This window comes from Lineus longissimus, chromosome 9 (assembly GCF_910592395.1).
Source record: "Lineus longissimus chromosome 9, tnLinLong1.2, whole genome shotgun sequence".
NCBI classification, from domain to species: domain Eukaryota; kingdom Metazoa; phylum Nemertea; class Pilidiophora; order Heteronemertea; family Lineidae; genus Lineus; species Lineus longissimus.
In genome coordinates this window covers 853,831-869,807 of record NC_088316.1, presented here as the reverse complement: position 1 = coordinate 869,807, position 15,977 = coordinate 853,831, and the positions used below count along the sequence as shown (strand labels likewise).

At 41.9% G+C, this 15,977-nt stretch overlaps 1 protein-coding gene and 1 long non-coding RNA gene across 4 annotated transcripts in view; both read right to left on the bottom strand.

Annotated features, from left to right (window-relative positions):
• The window catches only part of LOC135493917 (glutamate receptor-like), an 80,928-nt gene that overhangs the window by 33,267 nt on the left and 31,684 nt on the right, over positions 1-15,977 (bottom strand). For all 3 annotated transcript variants that reach the window (XM_064781577.1, XM_064781578.1, XM_064781579.1), the window contains one exon: positions 1,369-1,533. In XM_064781577.1, coding sequence (XP_064637647.1) covers positions 1,369-1,533 — 165 coding nt within the window. The remainder of the gene's footprint in view (positions 1-1,368; positions 1,534-15,977) is intronic.
• LOC135493921 (uncharacterized) lies at positions 7,219-8,282 on the bottom strand. The gene is made up of 3 exons (XR_010448320.1): positions 8,142-8,282; positions 7,777-7,842; positions 7,219-7,367 (listed from the first exon to the last, which is right to left on the bottom strand). It is a non-coding gene; the product is annotated as an uncharacterized LOC135493921 (long non-coding RNA).

Here is a 15,977-nt window from a genome sequence, read left to right as displayed (position 1 = left end):
ACAAACTTATGGTCAAAAGTCTCCGCGGGACCATTTCCTCAAGGCTGTAACAGAAGCCAAACAATGCGGACAAAGCCCGCTGACCGGAAATTATAGGCCAGCCAATTTCATGGCGGCTGATTACTTTTCCCTTCTTTGATTTGGCTTCGATACGTATTAAAGGCCAGGGAGAGATTGACCACGTTCCACCATTACTGTATGATGTATCATTTCCTATCTATATGATGTCTGAACCAGATTATATTCTGTCGCTCAGAAAGAAAAAATAATATCATCGTACGTTTCCTATCATAAGAAAAACATAGTTTACTCGCTCTAATTTCTCTTGGGAAGGTATTGCTTGGTATGTTTTGATTATATCACGATTTTGGACTCTTCGGCGAAATGAATCGAAAAAATCCCTCGTTTTTAGGCCTGATAAAATCTGCGTATGATGAACTGAGCTGGAGGCCATTCTGCTAGGAAGTGCAGTCAATTTTCATTAGTTACAACAAAAATAGATGTGCACGTTTCTAGGCTAAGGTGGTGCACTTGGAACACTAAGCGCCAGTGTTTTATAAATAACAGAGCATAAGCTAAATGATACGTGGTGATTTCAATTTTTCGCGATTTTTCTAATAACTACAATACGCTGGGACGAGCTCCAGTTAAATAAACCTAGTTCTCCGTCTCTTTTCCTAAACCACCAGAAAATAAGCTCATTTTAAGCATCTTTTTAATGTACCTTACGTATTTGGTGCATTTTTGTTTGCCAAAATGCCGGGTAAACCTTCTAGATCATTTTTTTTTTTTTTTTTTTTTTTTTTTAAACCGTGAAAGAGTCCTCAAAAATCCGTAACACATCTCGCCTCTGGCGAATTAACATGAGTAAAATCACAACTGAATTCCTTTACATTGCGGATTTTTACCTCTATTTTTCCGAAACTTGTGCTCAACTGAGCTGCCAAATCGCATTAATCATTTAGCTTACTGGAGGCAAAACAGACCCATTTGTCTTCATTAGGGATAGACAATAACGTATCATCTTAAGGAAGAAGAAGATATTGGTTTAGTAGCACAGTTTTGCCTTTGAGCTTTTCTCGATAGGTTTTCAAGCAATTCAGATACGTTTTAACGTCTGCGGGGTATCAGGATGTATCGCCATCAGCTTATCTTAGGTCCCAAATACCAAAGGTAATTACATGTACAATATAATTCGCACCCCACAGACATCAGGCCGTGTAATGGGGTCAGCTCTGAAATCTGTGAGGTGAGGGGATCGTAATGACACAACGTTAAAGTTCGATGCATTTCTTATCACCGCTGCACTAATATCAAGAAAGGATAAAGACAACTCTTCACTAATTCTTGCTGTACGATGGTACCTACCTGATGTTATATAGGTAACAGCGTCATCCGATTTTGAAATTGGCTTGAAAGATGTGGAGTAGTATTGGAAACTAAAGGTAGAGTCTGTGCGGTTGTTGTTGTGTATTCCTATCGCGTAACGGAATGCCACTGCCGCGGGACCATCGGGATCTTCAAATAGTGGACCTGGAACGAGCAGAATGGTTGACAGAATTAGACTCACTGGTGTCGGGTTTGGGCTGGCTGGCTGGCTGCACCACAAGTAAGAAATGCATAATCATGGTAACTTCATGTTTGACAGGATTTTAGGAAATCTAAACAGGACAATACCATTCCTTTGTGTGACTCCCTGCTTCTACTCGAAACAAACAAGCAGGTGTTTTAATTGATCGGTGGCCCAGGCGATCCAACGTTTACATCCAAAACAGCCTCATCTCTCGTTGACTGTAACTCAGCATGACATCGCGTTCAATAATGCATTAACTCAGCCCCTGGCCAGAGAGAAGGTCAAGAAGTCTAAGTAGTTGGGTGAAAGACATAAGGGGATCTTAGCCATGAAGCGGCAACTAAGAGTCAGGTTATTTCTTTCGCTGGTCAGTACCGCGGACACTTGAATGTAACCAAGTGGCTGTGCAGTTCTGTATGCAGGTCGGAGTGGGCTGGGTAAGGGTTGTCTGGGGGAATGGCGTATGGCATTCAGGGCCCAGTTGTTCAAAATGAGTTTTTCAGCAACGCTGGTTAGGTCTATTTGACTTAACTGAAGGAGGTAACCATTACTTTATTTGCCCTTTCCGCTTTAGGTTTAAAGCCTTGCAGGATATAAATTTGACTTCGGAGTGCATTTCATGATATCTGACCAGGGCCAACAACCGAGGTGATTGGTAATGATAATCAAGTTAACTCGATGTAGCCTGTCCGTTGAAATGAGCTGAAGCAAAAAACTTGCTCGGTGGCGTGAATCCGTCCTCTATCATCCCGACCTAATGGGGACTAATGCAACCTGCTGGTGCTTTCCCACAGTTGTCATGTTTATCTTCATTACGGACAAGTCAGACAACGGAAAGTCATTTGCGGATGAAAGCCATTGTTTTTATGACTCAGGGTTTGGGCAACGAGACCTGACAATTGCAAGTACTGAACAATCTGATCCTGAAAATGTCACGTATAGCTTATTAAACTACGGCATGTGTTTCTGAGAGGCAATTCTTTCATCCATGTGAAATGCATTATCCTGTACAACCGTTCTGTGTCAAAGCGCCTTATACGCATTCCCCAGCCTCATCCAGAATTCTTTTTGTAGAAACAAAGGATAGGACATACTGCGCTACGCTTCACTATTCCAGGCCAGTTGGAAGTACTGAGTGGCACTGTCCGAGCCTCGAACCCACGACGTTCCGATCAAAAGTCAGATCCTCTTCAACCGTGCCTCCCATTGCTCAAACGTCTGAAGGCAGTGATGTTGATAGCATTCTTCTACGCGATGCCCAGCCTCTCAGATTTGACCGATGGCCGCTAGCGAATGTTTTAGTGATTCGGTTAAGTACCGTAAATTGTTCACTAAAGGACGTCATGTCTTTATTGATTAGTGTTCAGCCTCGATAGAGAGCGACGGCAACTATGGGTGTTGAGAAAAAAAGGATGAGATGAAATAAGTTTATAACCATCAACTTACTAATTGTTTTGATAAATTGGAATCAAAATTGGTTAGAACTAACTCTTGACTTTTTCACGACACCAAAGATCCATGCCAGCACCAAGAATAACTGCTTCGACTCAGAGTAGTGTTGTTGTAAAAGAACATCGGCAAATCCGAATAACAATTTACAACTGAAAAACACATTTTCCATTTTTCGAATGACCCGGCACATGATTTGATGCTGTAACACCAGTCATTTGCTACTTGCCTCTACCCGAATCATTGCCGTTTCGCACCCATTTCACTTGAAGCCCTGTACTACTAGTATTGTCATCAACATATCTTCCCCTCTTGATGATCACACATTTTTTTGTAATCGATTTCTCCCTCTTTCTTTCCTTCCACGGTCCAGCTTGGTATCAACCTGGCTGAAAGTAATTTTGACGAGGTCCCTTTGAGCAGTCACTGCGTGATAATCCGCAGTTCCAGCATTGATTTTTCGGTGTCGTTAGAAAAAGATGGTTGTTTCAACGGGACATGTGTAGATTCCCGATCAATCCAATTTTCGAAGAGTTACACGTTTTATCTCAGCGTCCTTTTTGACACCCTATATAGTACATAGCGGAGAGGGAATGGCGTACCATAGAATTCGTTAATTAAATAACTGAGGAGACGGTTCCACGGTATCGTGACCTTGCGGAATTCCGCACAATAATCTAATCATGATTAATACAACTACCTGTCTTCCTCTAACTTGTTTGTCTCCGCATTCCGTGGTGATTAATGTTTGAACAATAACCATGGTTACCAAGTATTTAATACACTATAAAGGAACGCATGTTTAATTTACACATACCAATTGTCATGTATTTGTCAGTGAATCGAAACCACTCAGCGAGATAATCCTTTCATTTGATAGGACAGAAGAACAATACTTCATATTTTTGCCTTGGTGCGAGCGGGCTTTGTTCAAACACAATAGACGGTGTATTTGGCTCGGGCCTGAGTTCTTTTAACTGTGAGGTAAGGGGAAAGAATTGACGGATTATGGTAGATGGTTACAGCGTATAGAACATAGTAAAATCCTTCCTCGGACATGCTATCCTAGGACATTTAAAACGTCTACACGGCAAAAGCAACAGAAATTCAGTTGCCAGTAACAATACTCCCTAAAAAGATGCACGATGTGAGCTGGGGAAAGGAGCCAACCTCCAAGCAGCGGCGGTCAGCGTATAACAAGAGAGCTTTCGACCCATCCATGCTCGCCAATCACTGCGAGAAGTGATTTGTGCTTGGTCAAGGATTCAATCATTGCAGCGAGGGTAATAGGGGGAAAGTGCACTGAGAGAGCAGTGAATCATACGACCACTTCATGCTCTTAACCAATAATTCGTTAGGTTGGTTTGACCGATCCCCGGAGTTGATTTACAAGCCAATTCCTGCTTGATTGTTCGATTGAGTCATGTGAGGCACTTGGACAATAATTTCTCTCTCTTGCATTGCTTTTGCACGCCAATAAAAACTTCTTTGACATACTCGAATAATGAGCGTAGAATGCACGTAAGTAGCCAACTCCGACTTGGCGAAAGCAACAGCGACTGATATAGTACGCGTAGTTAAGAATTGCCAATAGGCGCACATGATCTTATCTTTACCACCGTGCTGAGAAAACTAACCTTATCTCGCTGGCAGTTCAGGAAGCTATCATGACCATCACAAAGCCATCAACCTCCTAGCCTGATGGACCCGAACTCGCCCCAGACAACCTGAGCCACTTCACGCTTTCTCTTCATTGTGGCCTAATAGCTTTACGGGTAATAATCTGAATGGTTTCGGCGCTTTCTACGACCGGATCATGCTGTCGAGTCAATGTGCCTGGTGAAGAAATGGTCACCTTAGACATTTAAGGAGACGCTTCCCTGGCAGCGATACCTTAATCACCGGAGGCAGATAGAACCTTTCCGGTCCGAAGCATGTAGTCTTAGCTAATAGGGATTACACAGAACAGAAAAGATTCGACGAGACGGAAGCCCGACGGGGATTTTCTCGTCATTACAAGGCGAAGCAATGACAAAAAAATCACCGCAGTCAGCAGTCATCATGAACCTAGTTCCGATTTGATGGTGGGGACCTTCCTATCGACAGTTCAGGTCTCATGCCTTTTGTGCTGACCATTTTCTCAGCAATTTGAGGTTTCAATTAACTGCTGTGCCCCTTTCCTGTCGAGAGTTCGAGGCCTCACGTAATTGGTGCTGACTATTTTCTCAGCAGCGCATCTGAGGTCTCACTTTACTGCGCTCTGACCCTTTTTTATGGACAGTCAGAAGTCGTACTTTACTACTGCGACCTTTTCCGACGAAAGCGTCGAGCTTGGGATCCTTGTCTGTCGACAATTTGACATATTACTGTGCTGACTCTTTTCTGTCGACGGTTCAAGTCTCATTCAACTGTTAAAACAGGTTCGATTTCCGAAATGGTTTTCTCTATCACATGACTTTCCTGATACAATTGAAACTTGTTGAATGATATCGGAATGTATTTTGAAAACCAGTATTCTAGCCCGATAATGATGCCCTCTAACTACTGAGAGAGTCACAGCTTCTGGATTCACCGTTAGATATCGTATGCAAATCAGATTCATTGACGAGGCAAACGTTCATAAACATATTCCATCGGAAAATTTCAAGTAGCCACTTCTTGGAGAGTCAAATTGCCTCTTCGAGGTCTACTTAACAATTTCAATGGTCTCGAGATAGTCATGTCATATCACCGATATGTGCGGGTGTAAGGTTATAAACCTGAGATTGTGTCATTCGAGATGTTAGGGATCGTCTATAAACATTCTTGTATCCCCCCCCCCCCCTCCGACAGCATAGAACATTGAACTCCCCAGTACCCAGAGTTCACGTTGTCACTTGTCATGAGTTCACTGAATTAGGCTTGAAAATACGACGTTAGGGTGAAAAGTGACCTCGTGAATCGTATGCAGCCCGCTCTTTGGAAATGACTTGTTCGTTCTTCATGTCACACATGAAAAGTGAACAGTGACGTGACATGTTACATGTGAAAACATGAACTCTTCATAATCGCAGCCTGGAGCAATGTTCTCTCTGAAAATACAATCCTAACAACATTGTTAGGACTCGATGTTTCTTGACGATCTCAGTGAAACCCCAAAACCCAGTACAAAAACATAAAAGAGACACTAAGCATATTTTATGGGCGACATCCCACGATATGTTATCTTCCTGGTCCGAGACGTTAATACCACCCTGGTCAATATCCAGGAACGCTAATGGACCAATGTTTTACCTGAAAAGACAAACCTAACAAGCCCTTTACATCATTTGCCCTTAGTAGTCTTGTTAGGATCTGTTAGGAGTGTGTGAGGTATCGGACATGTATTTATCGACGATCCCTTAGCTGCTCATCTTTCATCGGATGACATGCTACTACCACTCCAGGGAAGTATCCAGAAGTATTAAGGTAGCAGGAAGAGTTGGGCGTTTGTGGTTTCTGAGTCTGATGGGGTTGGTGTCTGTTGACTGTGCTTTAAGAGAGACTAGGCATGGCGCCAGTCTCTCTTAAAGCACAGTCAACAGGCATTTGGTCTCAGTATTTGGGTTTTGATTGCCATGACTGTACCCCTGTAAAAGTCAGAGGAGGAGAAGTTTGGAATGATGAAAGCATTGAAGAAGAAGAAATGTTATTATTGAGGAAAGCAAAATTTATTATGAGACTAGAAGGCAGTGTCCTGACTTGATTATTTTGAAAATGGCGGTCTGAACGCATTAAAAGGTGGAACATGGCATTTTATCGACTTTGAAGTGTTCCGCAGTTAAAGGGAGACTATAGGCAGCAGCTAGGTAGGCAAGATAAAGTCATACAAATTTGCCAATAGGGGTCAGTCATATCTCTAGGCATGGCGCCAGTCTCTCTTAAAGCACAGTCAACAGGCATTTGGTCTTAGTATTTGGGTAAGTACAGAATCAAGGCAGCTCAGAGAGCAATGATTGAACGATGCTGTGGACAAGTCCAAGGATACTGCATCAGTCACGACCAACTTCTCATCAGAAAGCGTCACCACCAGCATATTCAATGTTCAGTTCCAACCTGTACCAGTCCAATGCACGCCTGTCATGGTCAGCAGTGGTCAGCTTAGCGCGATATGGAACATTCTTCCGAAACTCAAGCGAGGGAAGTCTGCTCATTAGCCTATCTCGCGCACTGCTCCTTCTTGTCAAACATCGTAGTGAAATCGTGGTACAGTGGGGCGTCCTCGAGGATTGCAGCTGGTCGGACAGACGTGAGGTGGAATGTGGGCGGCTGCACTTCTTCGTTGATGTGCGATGGCAGATAGCACAGTTGTTGCGTTGCATGACAGCTGAAAGTGAATGTGATATCATAGAACTGAGGCGTTTGCAATGAGACTATAGGTGAAGTAGAAGCAAGGAGTGAAATGGGCCATATTCCAGTGATTGATATACAGAGTAAGGGCACTGGGTGTTGTTAGATTCAGCATTGAATGTATTCCTCATACAAGCGTGAATAGTGTGGACATGCAGTGAGAGGTGAGAGACCCCTATTGACTACTTCTTGTAACTTTATCTTGGATATTATATTAGTATTGAACTTCTAGCCATGGAATATGAAGAAATTGAAGTTGTAGGCATGGAATATGAAAAATTATTCAACGGTGAAAGACATTATTCCATGAGGCTTTGCCGTGATCGCAAAGGACGCGACGCGATTGGTTCACATGCTAATTTGGTATGAATGATAATGATAATTACCTCTATAATGCTACTTGGATAGCGACTGTGTCGTTGATTGCAACAGTGGTCTATGTCAATGTGTGCCTGTAATGTCAATGAAGTATGATGAGGTGATGACAATAGTGCAATTATTAAATATTGGCAAGAGATCATACTACAACATAGGTCTTGTTTTTGACAGATGACTGTGCGACATTCCCATTGGGTCTAGTTAGAGTCAGCGCTGCATGTATTCCTATACAAGCTTGAATAGTTGTGACGGACTTTGAGGGGTGAGAGACCCCTATCGGCTACTTCGGCTAACTTTATCTTGCCTACCTAGCTGCTAGCAATAGTGCCCCTTTATCAAGACTGAAACCCACTGTGCGGGGCTAAGAAATTACCTTTATAATCCTAGTTGGATAACCACTGTGTAGATGATTTGAAGAGTGCTCTGTGGATGTGTGCCTGTAATGTCAATGAAAGTATGATGAGGTGATGACGATAGTGGAATGACGAAATATTGGAAAGAGATCTATTCCTAGAAGAACATATGTCCTGTTTTGACTAGGTGGCGCATTTTAGAATCAGCAGTGAGCTCTGTGTGTAACATGGTGGAGGCAGCGGAGATAATGGGTGATATGAATAAAGGCTAGCAAATGCTTTTACTTCAATTTTGTACAGAAAGGCCTAGTGTAAATGTACATGGAGTTTTAGATAAAAGCATTTACTACTCTTTATTCATATCACCCAATAACTGTGTCGAAAGTATTGTTATAGGGCCTTCCCTAGGCCCATGGGGTTAAATTTACAATCCACGATTGAAAAGACGTAGTTTGATGGCATTCAACTATAAATCCATTAAACTGTAAATGTATTATGGACTGGGAGACGGGGGAAACACAAGTGAAATAGACCAAAACAAGTGATTTTGGGGCTTTGGTTTAGACGCATGCCCCACATGCGCCATGCGGGATTATACGGTTCATGTGAACTTGTTGACATCTACATGATCTAGTGCTGTTATTGGTCATGGAACATGGTAGGCCTAATGGCTATATGTTTCAGGAAAAGCTCGGAGTAAAATGAACTGCCGGTGAATAATGATGTTGTTCATGTTTACCATGTTTACTAGTACATAGCCATAGGGTATGCACTGGCCAGTGCACTTTCTGCACGTCGTCATGGTCATGTACGTGATACCTTGCATATTTTGTTTTTTGAATGCGCATGCACTAATGAATAATGTCTTCTTATCCCTATGACTCCATACACAGTGAGGGCATTGTCCCATTCCCATCAAATGGTAACTTATTGTACCGGGGGTGGAAGTTGGGGAGCAGATACCTACCGTTGCACGCCTGTCATAATCAGCAGTGATGAGCTTAGCGCGATATGGAACATTCTTCAGAAACTTAAGCGAGGGAAGTCTGCTCATTAGCATATCTCGCGCACTGCTCCTTCTTGTTAAACATCGTAGTGAAATCGTAATGGAAAACGTCTGGCTTTGCGCCAGACGTTGAGACTAATAAGTGAAGAACTAATCGGTAAAGAACTTCTACTTGCGCGAGACTGCTCTGATAAAATTATCATTGCAGAGACTACGGTGACGTACACATATATTTTTTACAATCAAAAATGCCCTCAAAAGACGACATGGAATGATTATTTTATTGATATTTCCTACTATATACCTTCCAATTATCACTTTATACAAATAGATCGGCGTTAGGTCGCATGCTTTTCTTTCCTGGTGACACTATAAAGCAAAATAGTTGCAACCCCCTAAATGCGCTATAAGTCCAATAATAAGTGACGGTGACCCGTTATAAATGTTTCGCCAGCTTCGCTTTTTTGCCGCTACGCGGCGCGTTGGGCCCTTGCGTCAAGTTTACCAGTCTTAGAACTGAAATAACTATTTTACCTGGTTTTGCATCTAAAAGATATAGAACCGACTTACTGCGTTCTTCTTCAGCGTTCGCCCTGTACATGCTACTATACTCTAGGGAGTGTCTTCTCAAGGCAGGATGAGCGTTCTCCTTGACACTACGGTTCGGCGCCAAAAGGGTTTCGTAGCCTAGTGACCCTGTCCCGGCCAGAGGTAAAGGCCACGTAAGCTACTCGACATGTTACTGACTTTTGATGGGGTATTTTGCTCGTCAACAACCTCCTGAATTTGAGCTCCCAGCGCTCTACCACCTCTCTCTGACCAACACGTTCTTAAAGTGAACTACTTGCAATGCATAACTGGCGGCTCGTTCAACTTCAACTATGGGACTTATAATGAAGATAAATCTCTCAAATGAATTTTGTAACTAATTTTGGTATTCAGATAGGCATGTTAGATTTGTCGTGTTTTATCTTTTCATTTTCACGTCATCGCGTTCGATGTAACATTAAACTGGGAACGGCAAATACAAATTTAGGATGTCGAATTTCATTATTCGTAATTTGGTTTGATAACCCCCTTGGTAACATTAACATGCGATGCACTTAAAACATGATACTCAAAAGCGTTAATTGTATTAAGCAACTTGAGGCTGAAACGCCTCAGAGAAAATGCATTTTCGTTTCGAACATAACTACCGTTAACAAGACGAATCTAGGAAATTAATGTTAGACAGAAAATGGATTTTCGTGTCAAACTATATTACCATCACATGTCTTAATTGGACGTATTTACGCAGTGATATTTGTTTGAGGATGAGTGGGGTTGTGTGTAGATATCCGTGCTGCAACATACGTTCTAAGAAATAGAGGTTTTGAGGTTCTGAAAAACCTTTAATAATTTTTTCGGCCAGCACAAATATCCACCCTGTAGAGGGTTTTTTGGGAAGATGAAACCCCCGAATGGTTTTTGAGATCGTGAAAAACTTCAACAAAGGGTTTTTCAATTTACTGTAAAACTTCTGTAGGCCGAAAAAAGTGAAATGAAAAACGATAGCAGAGCCAAGGATAGACCTCAGTCGATTTTTCTCTGTGGGAAGATGGATGGAGGTATTCATACATTAGTTTGTCCTTTACCTCGCAGTTAAAAGAATCCAAGCCTAGCCCAATATACAGTCTATTGTCTTCAAACAGAGCCCGCTCGCACCCAGGCCTAAATTTCCAATTGTTCCTCTGTCTTATCAAAGGGTTAGTATATCAGATCTTAGCCCGAGGAAGAACGCCAGTGAAAAACGGTCCAAGAAAACGATATGAAAACTGACGCTGAAGATGTCCGTGTATTGGGTTCATTATATACATGTATTGTAACTGTATAGAGTACACCAAAGATAATCCAGATTACGTGACTCCAATGCACGGTAGGCAATAACCCCCGTATCGCATTTTTTTATTCTGAAATTTGAGCCACTGACTCTTACCAACTAAGAAGAAATGACGAACAGGAGCAAGTAACTTGGAAGAGAGTCATATTGCCCTCAGAACCAGCGTGCACATAAGTGGCCTAACTTGAGACTGTTGTTCCGGAGTAAAAACCTTTATAACTGAATGATTAGGGTGACATAAGTTGACTTGTATTATGATGTGACTATTTTGCGGACATGAGGAGCTGGTAAGGTATGTAATAAGAGGCTCTACTTCAACTTTTCAAATGTGCACGATATGTAGCCATGGAACGACCGGCTCATACCGGAAAGACCATCTCTGATTTTTGAAATTCCATCAAATTCAAAAATGCTTCTATCACAAGCATGATCCCCGTTCCCCAAACACCGGGGGGGGGGGGGGGGGGTAGTCAGAAACGGAAACACTCAAAACGTTACACTGGCTCCCGTTGCCTCGTTGCCTTTTTAAACTTTGGTAAAATAGCTTGTTTCATGCTTCTGACCACAACATCTCTTGCAATAATCGGGTGTAGATTATGTTGCAGGTTCTACTGCAGATGATGTTGGCCATGCTGTGTTCCACCGCAGGCATCATAACCTTATAAACATACGGGCATGGCGAAGAACAAGCTAGGCACCGATGCCGTCAGTGCGTATTCCGTTATCCCCGCCTACTCGCATCCACGAACAACACATGTTTCTTCGCCGAGCAGGAATTGAGAAAAACGATTTTATTGTCAACTACACACTTCCTAAACAATCCCGATAAGAACTATACATTTTTATCTTTCTTGCCATCTGGTATTGGCTTCTAAACAAAACACGTCCCTATTTTATTCGCACGTATCCGAGAACATGTCCGTAGTCTATTCGCGTGATTGTACTGATTGTCGGCGCATTGATGTCTAATTTGGCCATTTACGACGAATCACTGTCAATTAAAGTCATATGCAAATCATGAGGATCAGCGAAAAACAGAGTAATTGGAGAACGTCGCTGAAAACAAAAATTTGTCCTTGATTTGTTCTCAGATAAGCGGAGAAAAATCCTGAAACATTTGAGTGGAGAAGACCTCAGATGGCTCAGTGGTACTATTTGAAAAATTTAAAATCGCTAAGAACTTAATATACAATTTTTATTATTTTAACAAAGAGGGGTCCTTAGTAAAGAGGTTTTCAGTACAGACCTCGATCTGCTGAACAAAGGTAATAATAGAGGATACACTGACAACCTACAGTGACGAGTTCTCTTCTCGATAGTTATCGCATAAAAACATATTTCAACTTGTTGATGATTTAAGAAAAGCGACTAAAGAACTCGTTAAGTTGTCTGTACGATCGTAATAGAACCAACATAAATGGGAGGAAACAATTTAAATCTCATCTCAATCCAACAAATTGTTATTGAATTCTTGTTCTCGGAAGCTCTTATCGCTGAAAGGTTAATGGTCGGGTCGAATATCTAAAAGATTGAAAAGGTTAAAACGTCTGTACTGGATCGTAAACCGGTAGTGATTACTTTTAATCCGTGATGATACTAGTACAATTTAAAAGACGCTTCATGGTAAAGCATCGATTTTAAAGGGAGTTCATGGTAAGTAAACAGGCGCCATCACCTGTATGAGTCTGGGATCCTGACCTACTTCTTTTTGTATTTGTTCTGTCGTTACTGAGCGCCGAGGCCAACAGTACCAGGCTGTGATGGTAATACTCTCTTCTACGCCATTTGGGGTCTGTCTCAGTAGCCCATGAAGCCCGATGTTCAGGCCAGTGTCGCATGGGCCCCTTCGCTGGCGTTTCCACAACCCAACCATCAGAATAATATGTGTGCATCATGGATTTCCTGTCGTTTAAATAAGAGTTCACATTTGCCCATGATGTAATTGTTCGCCATTCATGCGTGACTTGAAGAACAAACAAGTCATTTCCAAAGAGCGGGCTGCATACGATTCACGAGGTCACTTTTCATCCTCACGTCGTGTTTTCCAGCCCAATTCAGTTAACTCGTGACAAGTGAAACATGACAAGTGACAAAATGAACCCTGTAGAACTCCGGCCTTAAGCGTCACATGGTTACGAACTGGTCATAAATGGCCGTTTTTCAAAATAACCCAGGCCATACCGACCAAAAGCAAGACAGCCGCAACAACATCACGAATGAGATACCGCCCGATGGCCATTAGAATCCCCGTGTCGTAACCCATTACGCTGCGACTAAACAAAGAAATGGCCGGTGGCCGTCATTGTATGTTATCTGATTTCTATTGCCCTCCCATGAGTGTCACATTCGATTCCCATCAAGACTACGACCATTTCTTATTTATGACCCCTCCCCCTTCCCCCATTCGTCACTTTCCGTGAACAAAAGTAACACACTGCTGATAGATAACGGTTTGGATGCCTTCGATTTGCGATGAAGTTCGCAATGAAGTTCTCGATTTCATTTGTCAAATATGAAAGTTTGGGGAAAATCATAGGCATATGTTCTTCTCCTTCGCTTGAACGGCAGAGCGCCATCATCTTGAGATTCTGGTTTTCTCTTCGCCTCCATGTCATACAAAGAACATTGAGAGTTGAGTATAGGAGGATAAAGCGCTATATCATAGGCATGATAGAGGGGTTGACGGAGGGGGGCAAACGGTCAGGACAGCCGGTCAGCAAAGGCAGCAGTCTTCATGGTTAGGTTGTTCGCGCACCAAGACTACTGGTTGTGGAGCCGGGTAGTGAAATCTTAGTAGAACCAACTTTCTCTAAAACAGTGAAGTATAGAACTGGTACCGTACATTTATTGTTGAGATGAGTGTACCGCCTGTTTGTCTGAGATTATGGGTGGTATTAGGTTAGATGACAAGAGGACAAATCCAATTACTATGTGATTTCTACTGAAATATGCCTTGAAACAGCCCTTGTATTCTGATCAGCTCTGGTGAAATGGAAAGACTATTTCTTTTGGAGAAATTTGAGTTTACGATGTTAATCAAGACCAACATGGCTATAGAATGCGTCAATGAGGGAAAATAAGATTGGGAGGGGCTGAACCACACACGATCATTTCTGTAGAAAAACGTATCAGCAAACAGTGTACGGGAGATGGAATTCTATTCACTCAGCAGTGATTTGATGAAATCAAGTATTATTTTCTGTCCCGGCAGCAAGCTACCATTGAAGATGCAATAAAGTCACAAGCAAGTAACGCCCACTTCTATGGGTACATGACATGCTGGAAATCAATTCAGCTCCAAGCAATAAAGAAGAAAAACTTGTTGGGGAAGATGTGCACTAAGCCACAACTAATGCGGATGCCTAAACAAGTTGTCCCCATTATCCTCTCTATTAGATTTTCCACAAATCGCACTCAAAGTAAGCCAGAGCCCTGAGTAACTTTTTGTATTCAGCATTCTGGCCTCGGCTACCTAAAGAGCAATAAAGGCAATGATGTATGCCCCCCGGTGCCTTTCATTGCCTTATTACTGTAACATTTGCGGTGATCTAGACCCCATATTCTCAGTCAATCTACTGTGGGGGAAAATTCACTCCCGGCTATGAGAATACAAAGCAGTGGTGTCATATGTGTATACTGGGTGTTTCACGAATGTAATCGACAGTTTTGATTTCGCATATTTGTTCAGTGGTTGTTTTAGAATACATTGGATATTTTTTAACCTAAAATATATATCAAAAGCAGATACAGAAACGGTATTCGTGGAAACTGTGGTCGCTTAAAATATTCTTTGCAATAGTGTTTTTGCAGTCGAAAATAGGGGCCGTAGGAAAAGGTGCGACAGTTTAAGAACTCATTTTCTAGGATGTCAGTCAGAAAGCGATTTTTATTTTGTTTTAACGCAGGATGATATCAAAATTGTTAAATGTATTGCGAGACACCCAGTAGTTGGTCATAGGAGGAGACAGGGAAATTGAGACCACCGACAATAATGACTTCAAGACGGCAGTAATTAGTAAATACATTACCAACATCCCTGGAACAATTTAGCGTCTTTGATATATGAAGCCTGAAGCTTTCTAAGTAATTAGTTTTTAAAGCCGACAGCAATGTTGAGGTGATTTTCTTCTTCAAGTTGGAAAGCCAGTCTGCATTTGTATGGCATTTAATCAGGTGGTAATAACACAGCGACTTCTTCATACCGAGGTTTGTCAATTCTATTGTAGGCATAAATAAGCAACGAAAGAGGTGATGTGCATGGATAGTAGTCACTGCAACAGGAATGTGATTCCCCTTGAAGTGATAGTCCCCGTACGATACTTTCATCAAGTTTTAGCGAGTTTAAAAACTGTATATATTGCAGATACCTGAGCCAAATACTAAGATATGTTTAACGATGCGAACATTCCATTTTTATAGTTTTTCGCCCCCAGCAATGACTGTTAATTTTCCATTTAGACATGTTAAGGTTTTGAATGACAAACAGACGTAGCCTGGTTTCTTTAAGAGATCATATAATGGCGTGAAAGCACATTTTTTTACAAGCAACGGGGATTTGAAAACGCTGAACTTATTCGAATGATCCTCGAGGTGAAAGGATACCTGACGCAAAACAGTTTTTTAAAAAGTGAGTTTTGGACGGCCCTGTAAAAGCCGAAGGTGGAAAAAAGTCTGATTCTGGTATAACTGTTTTATACTGTTTAAAAAAACTGAAAAAAAATTAAATTATGTATTTCCAATGTCACTTCAGAGCATCTAAATTTGCACCGAGTCAGCTTATGCACTAACACACAAGAACTTTCACAGTAATTCGATCCGTCAGCCAAAAGGCCTGAAAACGGGGGACCCACAGTAGATTTCCAATTTTTTGCTCTTTTTTCGAGTTCACTGAATCATTGGCGATCTTTTCTGAAGCGTTCTCGGGTGGGGTAGTTAGTTGGTTCAGTTTAACATTGGTTTGTTTTGACAGTA